Source organism: Sphaerodactylus townsendi, linkage group LG13, assembly GCF_021028975.2.
Source record: "Sphaerodactylus townsendi isolate TG3544 linkage group LG13, MPM_Stown_v2.3, whole genome shotgun sequence".
In the NCBI taxonomy this organism is placed as follows: domain Eukaryota; kingdom Metazoa; phylum Chordata; class Lepidosauria; order Squamata; family Sphaerodactylidae; genus Sphaerodactylus; species Sphaerodactylus townsendi.
The window spans coordinates 50,703,825-50,724,689 of NC_059437.1; the positions used below are offsets into that span (position 1 = coordinate 50,703,825).

The window sequence follows — 20,865 nt, forward strand, 5'->3', positions numbered from 1 at the left end:
GGGTCTCTTCCAACTCTGTGATTCTATGATTCATTGGGACACCTTCCTATCATGAAAGCAAGCCTGGGAGAGCCACGCTTGTTTCATTAAAACCTGGGTTCTTTTCTCCAATAACTCCAACCAGCTGAGGTCTCAACGATTTTTATTGAAAAACAAAAATAAAAGAAATAAAACTTAGATGCAGTTAAGGGATTGCTTAGCTGGTTACCTCCCTTTTGGTTCTTGGTCCCCATTCCGGGAACCCATGGCCCAGAGATGCTTCTCTGACCATGTCTCAAGATGGAATTCCAAAACCTTTGTTTTCCCCTTCCCAGGAAAACTCTGTTCAGGCCATGAGGTAACTTAGGCCTTTGAAGTTCCATCCTAGCACCTCTGCATAGTTTCCTGTCCTCCCTCCAGGAGATCAAAAGGCAAAGATGCTTTTCACAGTCATATGTGACTTTGCTAGTTTTACAGTACTATTCCATCACACTTCCTTATTTTGTATTTTAGGAAGCCGTGGCTCTTATAAAGAGATCTGTGCATAAGTGGCAGCTTTCAGTTTCTGGCGTTCGTTTCTGCTGTCCACCCTACAAGCATCACGAATACACATGTGTGCACTGACACAGCGTCATTGCCTTCTGAGGGTGGGAACCATCTGAGTGGATCCTCTCCCAAAAACCACACAAGACTCTTTGCTGGGATAAACACTTGGCCACAGCCATGTATTAACTAAGCAACACAGAAGCGTGAGGCGTAGCATGGGTCTTGATCTGGCCTGTCTGCTTCCTAGCGAAGCTCCCACGGGCGGATGCCCTGTATTGGTTTTCACTCTGTTGAGGGGCTCTGCCAGGCGGACGTGCCTGGCAAGAGGTGTTCCCTGTTTGCCGGTTCAGCAGGCCAGTTGCTTCTTGCCACCGTCAGCACTTCCAGCCATCGGCACCTATGCACCATCGCTGGTGGGTGGGCAAATCGCCAGCCTGCAATCGCCATGGCTGACACAAAGAAGGGATGACTTCTTTAAAGGATCAGTCAGCCCTCCCCTCTGATGACGTCAGCCCTGGCCCAACATGGTGCAGGCTTTGCTTCCGGCCCTAGTTGGACGGAAGCAGTCACCTTGGCTGGCTCCACCCACCCCACCCCAAGAGGCAACTGCAGCCGGTGGGTGATTCACAGCTGTCTCTACAAAGCAAGCTCAAGGTGATCAGGCACTCTCCTTTTGCAGAGCTATCACGGCTTCTAACCCTTTTTTAAAAAAGGAATGTGTGAACTGCCCCACCTCTCATAAGGCCGTCATTGACATTCTTACTGGAGCGACTCAGCAAAAGGCACATGACTTGACAGGCCAGATGCTCGCCTCTGAACGAGCCAGAACCATCTACTTCTCCAATCTAATCAGCCATCAGCCGTTCCTTAATGAACTGTAGCATCAGGTTCCTTATCTTTTCAGCCTTCTCTATCGTGCAGGCTCACACTTGGCAGAGCTACCCATTCATGGAGCAGTTTCGATGGGTGTCAGGGCGAGAGTGGGATTTTGGACTCCGGCCCACCTCCTTGAGGATGTCAAACATTTTAGACAGCGTCGATTTGGGAGCTTACGTAATTTAAACAGGAGCATTAGAGCGGCCGTCGGCTCTCTTGACAGATATAAACTCGTCCTTTGGGGGATCGCGGTAATGCTGTCTAATCAGCTTAAGGAGTTAATTAAACAGCTGTCACTTAGCTTCTTAACTGGGAGACTTGATGCTAAATAAGATTTGAAATTAGTTATGCATGGCTTGGGCGCAGACGTTGACGGCCTGAAGATGGCTTCCAGCCGAAGGGGACAGAGGAAAGAGATGGCTGGGTGCGATGTAAGTAGCCAGACGTATGGAAATCTGGGAACAACGTCCCACATTTTGGAATTGTGAATTACCTGGGTTTCCTACTCCAGAAGTAGAACCGAGGCATTAGGCATCCTTCACTGGTTCATGGTTGCTTTCCAAATTTCAATGTATTGTCGAAGGCTTTCAGATCCTCTGAAGATGCCAGCCACAGATGCAGGCGAAACGTCAGGAAGAGAATGCTGCTAGAACATGGCCGTACAGCCCAGAAACGACACAGCATTTCCAAATTTCATTCAGAGAACCGCTCGGATGCCATTTGCTGTCCACTTCTGAAATTCGCATGCCTCTTTTTCTTCCTGATCAACATTACAAATGAGCACGTGGCTCAGCATGGTGAAAAAAAAACCACTGCAAAAGAGCCATCTGTTTTTATCCAGATTTTATGTATGTGTAGTGTTTGACAAATTTGCAGGAACGCATATGCTCGGCAGCCAAACACTGCGCTGCAACCACTCATCTGATTGTGCCAAAGTTTCTTTTTTATACCGTGGTTTCACAGTGCACATACTGTGTGTTAGTGTTTGGGGGATTGCGACAGATGCAAGGGGAATGAATGATAAAATGGAAGAGTTCTAATCCACCAGATCCACGTTAGAAACAAGACAAAGCAATCTTGGCAGTTCGAATAAGGATTTTGGAAGCGTTCCTAGTCTGAAGACCACAAACTCAATTGGTCAAATCAACTGACTTTTTCTTACGGCCAAACCAGGTGAGATGCTGCAAAGATCAGGGGGTGTGTGGCCACCATATTGTTTGGTTTGTGACAGACCAACTACAGAGGGGCCCAATTTGGATTGAGTCTATGGCAGGGGAAAAGGGGGTTAACACTACCTCTCAGTCCCCCCCCCCCCCCCCCGGCCTCAAATGAGCAGGATTCAGATTCAGAGATCTTTATTAGCAGCGGTGGGATTCAGCCGGTTTGCATCACTTCGGCAGAACCGGTTGCTAAAACGGTGCTTGTAAACAACCAGTTGTTAAATTATTTGAATCCCACCACTGCTTATTAGGCATATACAGTATGGGGACAGAAGGAAAAGGTAAAATGAGGAAAACAGGGAGCTGATCCTGTAGGCAGCAGAGAAGAGGATTCACAGTTCATGTTCGGGGGGTTTTTTGCCATGAAATCACAGCTGACTTTTGCAACGGGGGCTATCCGGCTTGCTTCAACAGGAAGAAGAGAAGAAGAAGAGTTTGGATTTATATCCCCCCCCCCTTTTCTCCTGCAGGAGACTCAAAGGGGCTTACAAGCTCCTTGCCCTTCCCCTCTCACAACAAACACCCTGTGAGGTAGGTGGGGCTGAGAGAGCTCCGAGAAGCTGTGACTAGCCCAAGGTCACCCAGCTGGCGTGTGTGGGAGTGTACAGGCTAATCTGAATTCCCCAGATAAGCCTCCACAGCTCAGGCGGCAGAGCTGGGAATCAAACCCGGTTCCTCCAGATTAGATACACGAGCTCTTAACCTCCTACGCCACTGCTGCTCCTCTGAAAGAGGGCTTTTCGGCCTTGGCTCTGGCCTGGTGGAACAAGGTTCTGGGAGATATCAGCGCCCTGCGAGAGCTTTTGCAGTTCTACGGGGCCTACAAGACCTGGCTGTTCCACCAGACCTTTTCCATCTAGCCAGCTGGATTAAACAAATTAATCATCTTCTTTCAGTCTCCGGAGTCCGGGGGGAGGGAACAGAAGGAGTTGGAAGGGATTATGTGGCCATCCACTTTTGTATTAGGCATTATGGTATTACAGTTTAAATTTTTCTATATTTCAATTTTAAATGTTTTTGTATGTTTTTTTGTGTGTGTGGATTGCATTTATTGTTGTTGTGACCCGCCCTGAACCCTGCGGGGATAGGGTGGGATATACATTTGAAATAAACAAATAAATAAATAAACCCTCGTGGACTTTTCAAGGCAAGAGATGTTCAGAGATGTCTTGCTGTCACCTGCCTCCCTTTCATGGCCCTGGTGTTCCTTGGAGGTCTCCCATGTAGGTCGAAGCTGAGAGTATGTGATTGGCCCAAGGTCAGGCAGCAGGCTTCCTTGGCAGAGCGGGGATTCAGACCTGGGTTTCCCAGATACTAGTCTGACTCCTTAACCACTACACCAGGGGTCTGCAACTATTTGGCCATGCTGGCAGGGGCTGATGGGAATTGTAGTCCATGAACAACTAGAGAGCCGCAGGTTGCAGACCCCTGCACTACACCATGCTGGCTCTCCAGGATTCATATTAACGGGCATAAATTACAGGCAGAAAGACTGGATATTGATGGAGTGAGTTTTACAGTATGAATTGTTCAGCAGTGGAATCGGCTGTTGCGGATGGTGGCGAGCTCTCCCTCACTGGCAGTCTTCAAACACTGGCAATCTTCAAACTTACTGGAGATCCCTGGCCCCTCAATGATGCGGCTGGCCTCCACTCGGGCCAGGGCCTTTACAGCTCTGGCCCCTGCCTGGTGGAACACTCTCCCTCCAACTGTCCGGGCCCTCTGGGATCTTGGTGATTTCCGCAGGGCCTGCAAGACTGAGTTGTTCCACTGGGCTTTTGGAGAAACCAGCTGCTGAGTGTACCCCCCCCCCCAGCTTTGGGATCCCCAATATTATTGGGACTTATGGGTCCTTAATATCATCAGGACCCACTACCTCTCCCTACTCCTTTTAGGAGGATTAGGTTTAGGTGGGGTGCCATCTTAGGATATAACAACTGCTGTTTTTATTATAATTATGGAAGTTTGATTACGATGATTTTATGTGGTTTTATGTTGTACACCGCCCAGAGTCCTTCGGGGATGGGGTGGTAAATTTAATTAATTGATTGATTGATTGATTGATTGATTGATTGATTGATTGATTGATTGATTGAATGAATGAATGAATGAATGAATGAATGAATGAATGAATGAATGAATGAATGAATGAATGAATGAATGAATGAATGAATGAAAGAAACAAAACAGCAACTGGAGAAACACCTGTCAGGGATGCTTTAGATTGATCCTGCATTGAGCAAGTGGTTCAGCTAGATGGCTTGTATGACCCCTTCCAATTCTATGATACATAAAAGCGGATGTTTGCCCCACTGGGGGCTTAGAGGGGGGCTGCCTATAATTGGGCAAACACTACCAAATGATGGATTTTCTGATGTCTTGCTGAGATGGGCTGCTACATTCACAGCTCCAGAACTGTCGAAGAAAAATCCCCTCGGGAAGCACTGAATGTTGAAGGCACTGTTGCTGAAATGATGGATATGAGCTTGGGTCGTTCCGCTTGGAATGGAGGTCAAATCCTTGAAGATAACCTGAAAGCCTCTTTTTCCCATCTTGCAAGACATAAACAAAGGCAGATCATTGGAAGATTACATTTACTCAAGGCCACTTTATTGGCTGCCATGGATTTGAATTCCTCACTCCAGGAACACTCTCCAGGAGGTGACACTATTTCCAAATCCACAGCCCCAAAGGTTCTACAGACTATCTGTCAGAACAAAACCCCATTCCAAAAGGCTGTCAGTTTTCTGTTGCATCTCCAAAAGGAACTCAGGCTAACTCTGAAGCTGTTCGCCAGAACCACAACCTAATTATTTTCCTACTTAACCCCTCCAAACCGAACGACAACAACCATACACTATGGCCCTTTCCGCACGGGCCTTTTACATTGCCCTAGGGATGGCAAAAACGCCGTCCCTAGGGAGCTGTTCGCATGGGGGTGCAGCTGTATCACAGCCACACCGCCCTCGCTCCCCCCCGCAGCGCAAATTTGTTGTTTCCAAACCTCGCTCCCCAAGCGAGGTTTTCTGGAAACAGCAGCTTCCCGCCGCTGCCGTACGAACGGCAGCAGCTGGAAGGCGCCATCCCCCACTTTCCGATAGACTTACCTTCCCTGTGACCTTCTGGCACGTCGCCAAGGCCTGGGGACACGCCCCCCCTGCCCTGCGACTCTGGAGCAGTCGCGCAGGGCAGGGGGAGTGTCCCCTGGCCTCAGTGACGCGCCAGAAGGTCGCAGGGAAGGTAAGTCGATCGGGCGACGGCACAACACTGCGCCGTCTTCCCTGTCTTTACCGGGACCGTTCGTGCGAACGGTCCCGGGGGGGTGTCAGCGTCGTGTACGCCAATGCACCCCCCAGCGTGGCCGTGTGGAAGCGGCCTGTGTGTCCATGCACAGCTCCAGAAATCTGCAGCAACCGATGGGAGTTAATTGCCAAGACTGTCCCCAGAACTTGAACAAAGACATCCGAGTTGTGAGTTGCCGTCTGGCGTCTTGCTAATGTGCTAGAATGTTTTGATGGTGTTTTAATGGCTCTTTAATTCTGTGTTGTATTAAGAAAAGAAACTCAGCAGATTACAGTTAATGCTAATGTGTTTATCCACAGGCTCCCCACACATTAATTGCTGGAACAACAAATATTAAAAAGTCACTTAAAGTAGACCTGAGTGATTTTGAATGCTGCCCAAACCCACGTGGCATAATGCAGGTTTCTGAATATTCATGTCTGGGACGGGGGAAATGTTTTAAAGGGATTTTGCAAATATAATACAGTCTCACTGGTATATGAAAGCAAACTGCACCCTCTCCAAGGAAAGTATTTTCCACCTCTGAGCTAAAGTTGCCATTCTCCAGTCATTTCTGCACAGCAGAATTATACCTGTGTACCACCACTTCCTTACAATCCTGGTCTGTTTTATTCTGGTTTTTCCGTTCATATGGCTGCCCATTTTGTAAAGGAATCCGGTGAAGACTGGACAGAAATACTCCAGCTTGTATGGGAATTTGAATCAGGATCTCCTAGGCTGTTTCCCCACTCACCATTTGTGCACGCTACTTTCCCCAAGTAACATGGGGTCTAGCGGCCCTCCCCACTACAAGGGTGGCGACAACGCAGCCGCCCTGACTCTGATGCTCTCGCACCCCCTCAGTGCGCGTCATTTCTGGCACTGTTCAGAACAGTGCTTTTGGATGACGTGCGGGGCAATGGGGAAGCCTGGAAAGTTCAGCCTCCAGAGCTGCGCTCCAGCCAATCAGAACAAAGACCCGCCCTGCTGATCACCAGCGAACATGCGGATGTGGTGAGTGCTGCTCCTCTGCAGCCACGGCAGACAGCGAAGCTTTCCTATGGTACAAGCTGAAGTGGGGAGAAAGGCTGCATGCGCAAAAGCTGCGATTCTTACGAGACCGGTTTGCCTCAGCATTTTTTTTTTAAGTGGGAAATCGCCCCTAGTCAGATAGTCCAAGTACTACACAGTCTCTTCTTCACACCAACCAAATCCAACATAGGCATCATTGCTGCTCTATATAACTGTGTATTAGCAAAGGTCTCTGAGCACTGATAGGTCATTTCCGCATGGCAGACTTATACCTTCGTAGCACTGGTTCCACATAATTCTGGTCTGTTTTATCCTGGTTTTTCTATTTGCAAGGCACCTGGTGGGCCACTGCGAGTAGCAGAGTGCTGGACTAGATGAGTCCAGGACTTCTGTATTTACATTGCAAGCATATCTGAGCATGCTCAGTGTCCCGCAGTCTGATTGGCTTTTGTTTTTGAGTGGCAGCTTGAATGAACATCAGGTGGGGAGATCAGGCAGCTGGGCGGAAAAATAAACTGGTTCTGCTCCCAATTAGTGTTCGCACGGTAGCAGGCTCTACCAGGCTCACCTGGGGATTTTTGAAAAGAACCACCAATTTGGTGGTTTTTGAATGCCCTGGGATGAGGGAAATATTGCAGGGCAAACCCGCTTCAGGACCGGGAACCGTGCCTACTTCTTGGCCACACAGGGATATTTTTCTTGCTCAACCTAAGATATTTTGACTGTGCAGAAATGACCTTTAATTGCCTCCTGCAACTGTAGTTGTAGCTGTGGTTGGATAAATAGGAGTTATCAGTTGAAGCCGCTTCATGGAGTGGGGATCAGCTTTGAGCCATAGCTTGCTACTTATTGAGCTTTTATTACGGTATCACCACAGCGGGCTGGCCCCACATTTGGCAACACTGCCTGCAGTGCTCAGTTGCATGTGAGTATCCCTTTGAAGGTTTTTGAGGCTAGGATTGGCTCCTTGCTACTGTACGGTTCCCCCATTTGGATTTCGGCAATAAATAAATCATTTAATTTATTACATTCCAAGTTCCTTCGGAAACTAATGGGGCTCCCTAGATGTGTGCCTTATGCTGCGTTGTGCATTGAGATGGGCCAAACAACTCTAGAAACCTTGGCATGGAGAAGGGCCATAAAATATTGGCTGCATATACATTTTCTAGTGGGATCCAATAGCTATATTCCCTCTCTGTTATCAGATCACTTTATTTCAGAATGGTATACTTTGATCTTTAGAAAGGTTGAAGTTATTGGTTTCCCCTTGGAATCACTCCTTATGCTCACAAAGGTGGAAGCCTTCAGACTAGTTAAGAATAGGCTCTTGGATCTTGATTTTCATAATTTGACTCGTGCTGCCAAGACAACCTGTTCTCCAACTACATTATTAATCCCATGCGAGCATGGAATTATGACAGCATATCTTCATCTGCTGATTAATCCCACCCAGAGGAGAGCCTTGGCTACTGCAAGATGTAATGTGCTGCCATCAGCTCTACAGGAGGGAAGATTTAAGAATTTGGAATGTTCTAAAATAGTTTGTTCATGTGATAGGACTACGGTTGAAACACTTGACCATTCTTTGTTTCTATGCCCTAAATACAATAAGATACGTATGAAATACATGAATTCCATTTTCTTGCAACGTTCTCAGTGGCATGAGTGTTATAAGATACCCAATCTCCTGAACAGCTCTGATGTGCTCTTTTGTGAAACTGTTGCAAATTTTATACTGGAAATTAGTAATTTTAACTGCATTTCTTAACCTTGTTTTGTTTTAAAATTTTGTCCTGTTTTATATGCCAATAAAGGCTTGTGTTGTGTTGTGTAAATGTGAGTATCCCATGGATCCACTCATTTCTGGGAACTATTCAGGAAAGTGCAGGGTGGGCGGTTTAGTGTCAGGAGGAAGTTCCCTGTTTGGATTCTTTTCATGAACATATTTTTGTCATCTGCATTGTACCTCCACATTCTGCTGTTGATTTTTGAAGTGCCGTTCATATCATTCACACCTATTGTATCATTTTGATACACAGTTTCCATGGTAATTTCTACAAGGTGCATTGTTTGTATAAAGAACAGATGCGTAAGTTACTACAATGTTTTCTTTGAAAATGGATCAATTGAATGGAATGCCGGGGGTGGGGGGAGTGACGGCAATAAAAATTGGAAAAAATGGCTCAAAAAGAAAGCATCGAGAACTCCGTGGAGAAGCAAAACCTGAAATGAGCTCCAAATTGCAAAGATGAGAACTTCAATATTATAGGTTTTTGAACCCTTGTGCGTTCCTGAGGCCTTCTCTTCATAAAACCTGGCAAAGTGTATAAATCAGAGGTTGTCAAAGTGCATAGATCCAGCAAATCTGGCAAAGTGTATAGATCAAGGGTTCTTGGCCAGGGTCCAAGAAGCTTTGGGAGTTCACAGATGGGCTTCAGAGAGGGGCTGTGAACTGGGCACAAGATTTAATTTTTTCTTTGATTTCCATGTTACTTTGAAAATCGCCTTCATGAAAGAAAATCTTCACTATGTTATTAGGTTAATGTTTCACTCCAAAGGAGTGAAGGAGAGCATGGGATGCTACTGTACGTGTAACCTCTATCTGTGGGGTCTGTGGGGCAGAACTTGGAATGAGTTTGCAACAACAAATTTTAAAAACAAAATGGTTTACTTTCTTAACATATAACATATAACATCAACATTTAACATCACACTTCAAGGTCCTGTTCAGGTTGCATTTTCAAGTCCTTATATTTACAGTCTACTGATACTGCCAAGTCCAATTCTTCTTTGCAAGTGGGTTGGCTCCTGAAGACTCCAAGGGCTTGATGAACAGGATTCAACATGGTGAAGGTTTCCAGGAGAACTCTCACCCATTACAACCACAAAAAGAAACCCTGAAACAATAAACTCCAACATTTACAACATAGCAAAAATAAACAACTGCCTTCCCAGTAGTTCCCAACAACATTGCAGTTACCTTAACAAGGTGTTAAGGGCTTAGAGAAATCAAGGTCCGAGTCTGGTAGCCTTGTCTCCTCCAAACTACATGAGCTCTGCAGCCTTCTGCTGCTTTGAGTCTCCACCCCTTTCTGGGTCAACCCATTCTGAGCATGGGGGTTACATATGCAGTTAGTAATGAACAATGATCGTTGTCGCCATATTATGACATCCTTTCTGGGGAAGTGACTTCTAGCTTTCATCAAATTCTCGAAGGAATCAATGACCCCCGAAAACGTTAAGAACTACGGCCCTACAGGAAACTGTATCCTTGTCAGGTGCTTCTCCCTGCAAAACCAGAGAATTGTACATCCTTGGAATGCTTTCTGGCACCCGCCGAGTGTATTCAGAAAGTGGGGAGGTAGCGGACTCTTTTGCCCAATATGACTTCTGATTGGCCATTGGAGACTTGATTGGCTCTACAGATTTTTAAATAAGTTGCTTTGCCAGCAGCTACTACTACAACACAAAGATCTTCACTTTGTGGCTGACACAAAGATGCGGTGCCATTTTGTGGGTAGCTCCGCCTCTTGCAGCAGCCATTTTGTGTGTAGCTCCACCTGTTGCAGCAGCCATTTTGTGGCTCCACCCGCCGCACAGTGTCAGAATTCCCACGGTGCTCACAGGCTCGAAATTTTTAGGGGCCCCTGACTTAGAACGTTGCTACCAGTCATTTCTTTCCCCTTGTTAACCTTACTGATCCAAGCCGTCCATCTTCCCATGGACATGGAGAACAGCGCCCCCTAACATATGCAGTGGGAACAGCATTTTGCTTGTGGAAAATGTCCCCTTTCGGCAGCTTGGGGACCGTTATTTTAAATTCTGCTATCAAGGATCTCTCTGTAAAGCCATGGAAAGGGAAAGGCAATCAGGATGTAGGCTTGTATGTATTTGTAATACTTTCTGTTGGACTGGCATTTGCTTGTGTTTCTTCGGCTGCTCTTTGACAGGGCTGGAGGCGAGATGCTGTTGGTCTTTTCAAGTTATTTTCAGCAGACGGACGCAAGGGGCCTTTCTCTGAAAGGAGACTTGTGCCTCCCTCATTTGTCACTTGCAGTGTGGTGTGCCTTGCGACAACAGAAAGGGAGAGGCACCACAAACTGGACTCTTTAATCTTGCCACAGTCGAATGGAAACGCTGAGGATCTCGGCTGAGGTTTTATTCTCTCATCAATAACAAAGAGACCTTGTCCAGAAGATAGAATCTCTCAGATATGAGGGATAAGCTAGTGTTCTCTATTTCATTCCTTTTAAATATATTTTGGGGTGGGGGGGGAGGTTCCGACAGATTTGATTCCCTGCTTTTTGACGTTGGTTTTGTGGATTTGTATGCACGGTGTACAGATTTTGCCCGGTTTTCATGATTGTTTGCAGGATGTGTCTCATTTTGCCATATAACAATGATCTACCGATACGCAAATAATGTTTAAAGATGGGTATATTTTCTGGGGAAAGTTGGGAATCAAGGCAAAACAGAACCTGGCATGAAGAGTAAAGATGTGCCTGTCTGAATTGCACAACAGTGAAACATGGGTTTGACAGTTTGAACCAACAGGGTTCCAGTTTCTAAGGAGATGCATCACTGAACTCTTGTCTTTCAAAGATAAGTCCCTATATTCTTTGATTGCCTTTCCAAAGAGCCTCAACATCAAAAGGAGGAGCTTGTAATTGTGGTGAAGACATGCATAGAGCTATTCTTATCTCTGCTAGACAATTAAGTTAACCATGAGAGCGAGGAAACGCCGGCTCCCTTCTCCAGGCACCCAAGGACAGTGTAAACAAAGTAAAATAGATTCCCCCCCCCCCCCTGGAAAGGGTGCACACGTTCAGAGTGGCTTAGAGCTTTTCAACAGATTTGCTCCCCTGGAGAATAAATCGCTTGAAAAAACAACAGAAGTTATGGAGCTCCCAACAGTCATGGTTCAGGGTGAGACAGCTGGGACTGATTGGACCCACCCAAAGCCTTTAACAATCAAGGAGTTCATACTGGAGCATTTCTCAAAACTCTCGGTTTGATGACCCAGCCTAGCCTGATTTCATCATATCTCAGAAGATAAGCCGGGTTTGTTACCTGAATTGGTCGAATCTGCCTTTTGGAATAGACGGGGCATTAGTTAGAGGCTGACCGGCTTTGTAAGAGGCATGTCGGAGATCTATCACCTGTATTCAGAGACTGTCCCTGTAGTATAGGACAGCTGGATTCCATCCCACACATTCTCCTGAACTGCTTATTATATCAAGAACTCCCATCCAGGTTGTTATCCCAAGTTATAGACTCTATGATTGATTATACTCAATCAGATAAAGTAGTTATGCTTTTAAATTGTCAGAATTTTCATTGTTGCCTTATAGTGGCAAAGTTTTTGTCAGAAGTTTGTAAACTGAATGTATGACAAACGCGAAGTTTTTTATTATTCACTTTTAACTGGAACTATATTTTTTATATTATCGTGTATATGCCAATAAAGGCTTATTGAAATTATTATTATTATTATTCAGAAACTGGTTCCCCAAGAAAATCACTCTAAAGCAAGGTTGCAGGAGAAGAGGTTACAATTTTATTAGGGGATCAACATTTTAAAATACACACAAAGAGAGGATTAAGAGGCCATGAAATAAAGGGAGCAGCGATACCGGGAATGCGTTAGGGTACGGGAAAGGCAATAGTTATCATTCCAGAAGTGAGGAGGTCTAGAGAAGGTGAGAGAAACAGCCAGCATGCCCCACAGGAAACGACGTCAAGCACAAGGAGGAAGTCCAGGAGCAAAGAAATATGGATATGGGAGCTCCAGTTATAGGAAAAACAGACCTTCTGGCAATAATAGGAGTGGCAATTTCTTGGGACAACGTAAAGTCCATGTAAAGCATGGAGAATGCTGTTGGAAATGGTTTGATGAGATTAAGCCTGGGAGAGCTCAAGACTTGATGAGTTTTGGGCTGTGCTGATGAGATGAAACCAAAGAAACTCGGGAAGCTTGACTACTCTTAATAGTTGGACAGGATTTTAATGGGGTACTATGCGACAGAGCCCAGCCTCTAGAGAGCACAGGTGTCAAACTCGTGGTCCTCCAGATGTTATGGACTACAGTTCCCATCATCCTGAGCCCTTCGGGGGAGGGCGGTATATAAATGTAATAAATAAATAAATAAATCCCCTGCCAGCATGATGCTGGCAGGGGATGATGGGAACTGTAGTCCATAACATCTGGAAGGCTGCAAATTTGACACCTATGCTCTAGAGCATCAATATTATCCAAGGGAGCTGATCTCCATCGTCCAGAGATGAGCTGCAATCATTGGTCCTCCTTCTACACGGAAATTTGCACCAACCACAGCATGCCATTCTAAATTCTGACACCTAAATCTTTCTCATCTGTATTAGTTGTAAGGATTATCAGCATCTTTTTTTTAAAAAAATCTTGTTTTGGGAACCATTTTTGCCCAACATTTTTGGTCAGGAGCATTCATATTCCTGGCTATCTCACCATCTCCTCTAATTCTATTAGTTGCAGACGAGGAATATAATATTTCTTCCGAAAAGTTCTTTTGCATGAGCGTCTGGCGAATTAGAGGCTGTTTAGGTTTTTCATTCTTCAGCATGCTGAGAGCTGACCTATAAATCTCATGTCTAAGCCTGAGTAACTATCAGGCTTGTTTCTTGAGAATGTAATAATTTCTTAAGGGACTTTCGGCAGGAGATTCTTAAACCCCTTTGTGCCATTAAAAGGACAGAGGGGAATGAGATTTTCAAAGATTCTTCCCACTGCTTAATCTGGTCAAAGTGTTTCTTTGCCCCTCTACAGTTGAACGAACAACACAGGGCTAAAAGGGAAGGAAGGAATTCATCAAGTGCATCCAATAATAGGAAGAGGTGTTTGCATTTTATTGCAGCAGGTGGTTTGTTTTAATGGGAAGGGAACATTAGAAGAAGAAGAGTTGGTTCGTACTCCCTGCTTTTTCTCTACCTTTAAGGAGTCTCGAAATGGCTTACAACTGCTGTCCCGTCCCCTTCCCACAGTAGGCACCTGGTGAGGCAGGTGAGGCTGAAAGCGTTCAGAGAGAACTGTGACTAGGCCAAGGTCACCCAGCAGGCTTCATGTGGAGGACTGGGGAATCAAACCCAGTTCTCCAGATTAGAGTCTGCCACTCATGTGAGGCAGGTAGGGCTGAGAGAGTTCTGAGAGAACTGTGACTGAGTCACCCAGCAGGCTTCAGGAGCGGGAAATCCAACCCGGTCCAGGTCAGGGCTTTTAGATTTGCTGGATTTCTTGGGATGCTTGTAATATTTACCAGCATCATATTTTTCTTGAAGAAATGCGTAGGATTACCATGAGCTTTGCTTAAGCTTCCTAGCGACTTGTTTTTTCAAATGACCTCCCCCCCCCCCGCCCCCAAGGGCTTACAATTTTCTTTACACCCCTCTTCAGTTCACATGTGTGAAAGGTGTGAATGTTCTCACAGCTCAAGGTTAAGAACATAAGAACATAAGAACTAGCCTGCTGGATCAGACCAGAGTCCATCTAGTCCAGCTCTCTGCTACTCGCGGTGGCCCACCAGGTGCCATTGGGAGCTCACATGCAGGATGTAAAAGCAATGGCCTTCTGAGGCTGTTGCTCCCGAGCACCTGGTCTGTTAAGGCATTTGCAATCTCAGATCAAAGAGGATCAAGATTGGTAGCCATAAATTGACTTCTCCATAAATCTGTCCAAGCCCCTTTTAAAGCTATCCAGGTTAGTGGCCATCACCACCTCCTGTGGCAGCATATTCCAAACAACGATCACACGTTGTGTGAAGAAGTGTTTCCTTTTATTAGTCCTAATTCTTCCCCCCAGCATTTTCAATGAATGCCCCCTGGTTCTAGTATTGTGAGAAAGAGAGAAAAAAATTCTCTCTTTGGTTGCAGAGTTGTAGTAACCCTCTTTTTAAACAGAAGGTCATTCATAACAGGAATGCTGGGCCTTATTGCAGCATTTTAGTGTATTCAAAATGCCCCGGGTACAATCCCAGCAACAGCCCTGAGAGGCAGGCCAGTTCATCTGTGCTGCCCCAGTTTTGAAGATGGAGTCACTGAGGTTTGGCAGAAGTAGAAAAAGAAGTTGCAACTCAGGATTTTCCCACACAGCGCCACTTTTTTCCTTTTCCCTTTACATTTATTCGCTAGCTTCATTTACACCCTGCCTTTCTACCCAACGCATTCTCCTTATAGCAACTTACATTATTCTCCTCTCCTTTTTGTCCTCACAACAACCCTTTGAAGTAGGCAAAGTGGGAAGTATGTCCCCCAGCAAGTTTGTATGAAAAAGGTAGGGATTTGAACCCATGTCTTCCAGCAAATAGTGCGGCACTTTAACCACTGCACCGTGCCGATTCTTGCACCCTACTAGCTCTGCAATCCCATGCACAGTTACTCAGGAGTAAGTCCCATTGAACGCATTGGCTTGATGATCAGGCCGGACTGACAGGAGCCGGGTTGGAAAACGTGTCTAGCTTTTCCCTCCCCTTTGAAAGTCTTCAGTCTCTTTTCTCCCTTTTGAACTACAAGGAAGTCTCTGTTCCTTTAAGAAGTCAAAAGTGCTCTTTCTGATCCACATCACTTTAGATTAGAGCAGGAAGAGTTCCTCCACGAGACAGTAGGAAAAAGTCAATTTCTGATGTATTTGGTTTTCAATCCCTTTCTTAGGTTCTCCTCCACAAGTAAAATCAGGTCAGACTTCAAAACCCCACCATGTGAACTATTTAGATGAGAAATTACCACTGGGGGGAAAGCAGCCTTTCACTCATAGGAACCCGATGAAATCAAGACCCCTTTGTTCTACACGCATGCTTCAATTGTGATTGTTAAACACCTTGGGAATCTGAATAAGAAATAAGAAATCAAGCCGCCGCAGTTGTTCTCTCTGTTACCCAGGGTGCAAATCAGTAGTAACTTCAGAGGAGGCGATGAAACTATTTTTGTGTTACATCAGGGTGCAAGAGAGAGGGTTGTTTAGCCTAATTGTGAGCTTCGGGGAGTATTCGTAAGCGCCGAAGTAACATGTGATGACTATTTCAGCGCAATTGGACTGTCGTGATGAATAGCTGGCGTGGGAGCGGCTGGGGAGATTGAAACGCCGTGCTTTCCACCATCTGCACTGGCCATACTGGACCAACTTTACACAAGGGAATAATCTGACATGCGTCGAAGCTCAGGAAAAGCAGGGCAGGGCAGTTCAACTGTAGCCTTCAGCAGTTACATCCTTCTAATTCCATTGAATCGGTGGGCTTTTCTTCTTAGGGTGACACTGCAAGAGTAGTCAGCAATGTCAAGGGTTTAGTTGGGAGTTGTTGACAAGGATCCGTACACTGATTTAGCCTGATCAAGTTGGGACTTAATAAGCAGGTGACAAAGAGAGGGTCAGCGTGGTGTCGTGGTTAAGAGCAGGCACACTCTAATCTGGAGAACCGGGTTTGATTCCCCGCTCTTCCACTTGAGTTGTGGAGGCTTATCTGGTGAACCAGATCAGCTTGTGCACTCTAACACATGCCAGCTGGGTGGCCTTGGGCTAGTCACAGTTCTTTGGAGCTCTCTCAGCCTCATCCACCTCACAGTGTGTTTGTTGTGGGGGTGGGGGGGAAGGGAAAGGAGCTTGTTAGCCCCTTTGAGTCTCCTTACAGGAGAGAAAGGGGGGGATATAAATCCAATCTCCTCCTCCTCCTCCTCCTCCTCCTCCTCCCCCCTCCTCCTCCTCCTCCTCCTCCCCCTCCCCCTCCTCCTCCTCCTCCTCCTCTTCTTCTTCTTCTTCTTCTTCTTCTTCTTCTTCTTCTTCTTCTTCTTCTTCTTCTTCTTCTTCTTCTTCTTCTTCTTCTTCTTCTTCTTCATGGCTCCAAACCTTGGGAAGTATTCTACAGAAATTTGTCCCCTTCCATGATCATCTTCTGCCAGCAAGTAAAGACTTTTTGGTTTCATTTGGTATTCCCTCTATGATCTCACCTTCCTAATCAATGTTTTAATGGCTTTTGGATGTCTTTGTACATAGTTTAACTCTGTATTTAATATGCTTTAATGATGTGTGTTAGGCGCAGGTTGATTTTAATGGTTTTTAAGCCTAATCGTATCGTGTATGTTTTAAATTCAATCCAATCATTTTATTATGGCACCAGGTCATTGAGAAGAACGTGACATATAACCTGAAATACGTACGAACAACACAGACTCATAAATTAAAATAGACAGTAAAAATTATTCTGAACCATTGTACAGATTGTAAGAATGCCTTACCAAGTTAAACTAAAAATGAGCCTGCAGTTTCCCTGTGTCTTAAATGGTGAACTGAGTTGCTGACCCCTTCAAAGGCAGGAAGGCAGAATACAAATTTTGCAAATAAGAATAAATAAAAAATAATGGTACATAATGACTGGGGTGACGAGACTAGGGGTGGAGGCAACAGCACTCTTTTCATCTTACTTCATCCAATCAGCAGAAGCCAGGAAAGGGCCACATGAATCGGCTTACTGACTCACTGGACTCATCAAAACAATGGCAAAATGGCCTGGGACCAGTGTACTTGTGGGAGCGCCTTTTGCCATTTAAAACCAGCCTGGGAGCTCAGGACATGAGGGGGGCTGCCTGAGGTCCCTTCCCCCTCTGTGAGGGGGTGGAGGCTGCTCAGAAGGCCTTCTCTGTGATAGAAGAAGAAGAAGAAGAAGAGTTTGGATTTATATCCCCCCTTTCTCTCCTGCAGGAGACTCAAAGGGGCTGACAATCTCCTTGCCCTTCCCCCCTCACAACAAACACCCTGTGAGGTAGGTGGGGCTGAGAGACCTCCGAGAAGCTGTGACTAGCCCAAGGTCACCCAGCTGGCATGTGTGGGAGTGTACAGCCTAATCTGAATTCCCCAGATAAGCCTCCACAGCTCAGGCGGCAGAGCTGGGAATTAAACCCAGTTCCTCCAGATTAGATACACGAGCTCTTAACCTCCTATGCCACTGCTGCCCCCAGTTTATGGAATGCCTTGCCATTGGAGGTCTGACTGCTGCCAATATTATACATCTTTCAACACCTGCTCAAGATCTACGTTTTTGGGGTGCTGTGTGGTTTCAGAAGATGCCAGCCACAGATGCAGGCAAAACGTCAGGAGAGAATGCTGCTAGAACACGGCCATACAGCCCAGAAACCACACAGCACCCCAGTGATTCCGGCCGTGAAAGCCTTCGACATCTATGTTTTTTCTTGGGCATTTGGCTGATTTATGCCATCTACCCTCAAACCGCTACTTTTTGGGGGGGATTTGCCCTCCACTTACACCTGGGCATTGGTTTAACTATTCTTAGGTGTGTTTTTAGGAGATATGTTTATATGTTTTTATTGTAATAGTTTAGATTCTGTTATGTTGTTGTAACCCACTCAGGAATGATTTGAAGAGTAGGTTAGAAATGTATTTAATCTATTTATTTTATTTTATTTTATTTATTTATTATTAATTTATCAAATTAAATAAATTTATTTAATTAATAAATACAATACACACAAATGCATCTAAAGTATTTAAAACACACACACACATATATATATGTATGTATATACATATATATATATATATGCATCTGTATGCATGAACACAAGGACACACAGGAACTCAAATAGGTAGGAGAACCAATAAGAGTTAGCCAAACTAACCAAAAAAGGTATTTGCCCATTGGCTGAAGACAGACACACCTCCCTTGGGAAGGAGCTCCAAAGGGTGGGCACTAGTTGCCACCTGTCCAGCTTCAGATGGAGGGGGCCCATCTCAGAATTTCTGAGGATGACCAGAGTGGTCACTTAAGTTCAAATACAAGTAGGCAGTCCTCCAGGGTTGCTGACCCCAAGACATTTAGGTCTTTAGAAGTCAATTCTAGCTCCAAGACCTGGACTCAAAAGTATTGGGAGCCACCTTCGGTGAAACAAGGCTGGATTGATATAATCCCTACAAGCCAGCGTGGTGAGAGAGCCACCAAAGTGTAGAGGTTAAGAATGGTGGACTCTAATCTGGAGAACTGGGTTTGATTCCCCACTCCTCCACATGAGTGGTGGACACTAATCTGGTGAACTGGGCTTGTCCCCCCACTCCTGTTCATGAAGCCAGCTGGGTGACCTTAGGCTAGTTGTAATTCTTCAAAACCCTCTCAGTCCCACCTACCTCACCAGGTGTCTGTTGTGGGGAGAGGGAAGGAATTTGTATGTTGAGAAAAGCGGGGTATAAATCCAGTCTCTTCTTGTTTTTTTATCTGGTCATCCATTCATCTGGTAAAGTAGGCTGTGGTTCACAAAAGCTTGTGCCACAATAAATTTGTTGGATTTAAGATGCTGCACGATAAACCAAGAAAGAATCATGTGGCATCTTAGAAACCAGACGGTTCATTTGTGGTGTCATTCCCTCTGTGACCACCACTGCCTGTTGCATACACTATTCATTCGCCTGAAAGTCCATGATACCAACCCAGAGGAGGTTTACATCCTTCTCTTGTGCCACGACTTTGGATTAGGATCTTTGTGAATTAGAGCTGTGTATTAGGTACAGCAATGCCACAAGCTTTTGGTTCAGCCATGTCAATCGAAAACTGTGCCTTGTCTTCTAGGAAGCTGAGATCCTGAACACGGCAATTCTCAACGGGAAGACGGTAGCTGTTCCTGTCAAAGTGGTCTCGGTGGAAGAAGATGGAACTGTCATGGATCTTTTCGATTCAGTGGAGTGCAGATCTTCTGATGAAGATGTGATTAAGGTAAGACATGATACTTCGAATCTGGAAACATATCCACAAAAGATTCTTATTCTGAACTTTCCTACCTTCTAAGATCAGTGATTCCTCCAACATTCTCCTCTGAATTTCTTCTTCGAACTTGGTATTCATTTCAACAGGCATTCTGTTAGACTGCGATAATGCCTGAAATGTTGAAGACTTACTCGTAGAGTTAGGCATAGCTTTACTCCCTGGCTTTTTGTGGTTGGCTCCAACTCTTTCAACCATCATTTTGTGGTTGGCTGGCTCCGCTTCTCTTTGCAGCCATTTTGTGGTTGGCTGGCTCCTCCTACTGTGGTTGCCCTTTTTTTGGTCACACCCGCCATCCTGTTTCAGGTTCCCAAAAGTATCCACAGGCTCAAAAAGCTTGGGGACTCTGGTCTATTTCATTCTGTATTATTTCCTGTAATTGGCAGTTGACTCAGATCTTAGGCAGAAAAAGATCTTTCTAAATGTATTGCCAAAGGCTTTCACGGCTGGACTCAACTGGTTGTGGTGGGCCTTCCGGGCTGTGTGACCGTGGTCTCGTAGATCTTTCTCCTAACATTTCACCTGCATCTGTGGCTGGCATCTTCAGAGGTGTATCACAGAGAGAAGTATGTTACACACTGTAGTGTAACACACTTCTCTCTGTGATACACCTCTGAAGATGCCAGCCACCAATGCAGGTGAAACATTAGGAGCAAGATCTACCAGACCATGGCCACACAGCCTGGAAAGCCCACAGATCTTTCTAGAATCTGTTTCCAAAGTTTGTTTAACAGGAGATTCCAAGGATTAAACCAAGTACTTTGTGCAGGTAACGCAGGTACATTATCAACAAAGCATAGCCTCCCCCTGTAGTGAGCAATATTTTGTAAAACTGTCAGTTCAGGGACCTCATTCGGTATTGTCTTTGCGGCTTGGCTGTGGCTGTCCAGGATTTCAGGATGAGAAAGGGCCTTCCCAACACTTGCTGCCTGCTTGCACTGGAAATGCTGGGGAATAATCCAAGTACTTTGTGCTTGCAATGTAAGTATGCTGGCAGCAATGAGTAGTTTCCCCCTTTAATGAACAACATTTTGTAAAACTGACAGCCAAGAGACTTCACTCAGTATTGTCTTGGCTACTTGGCTGTGACTCTCCAGGATTTCAGGCTAAGAAAGGTCCTTCCCAGCACTTGCTGCCTCCTC

The 20,865-nt window shown here is 45.5% G+C and overlaps 1 protein-coding gene across 1 annotated transcript in view; it reads left to right on the plus strand.

The window, feature by feature from the left end:
- LOC125442489 (transmembrane protein 132D-like) overlaps positions 1–20,865 on the plus strand; it is a 383,280-nt gene that overhangs the window by 319,102 nt on the left and 43,313 nt on the right. Inside the window, exon 5 of the mRNA XM_048513856.1 lies at positions 19,532–19,675. Within this exon, the coding sequence (XP_048369813.1) occupies positions 19,532–19,675 (144 nt within the window). The remainder of the gene's footprint in view (positions 1–19,531; positions 19,676–20,865) is intronic.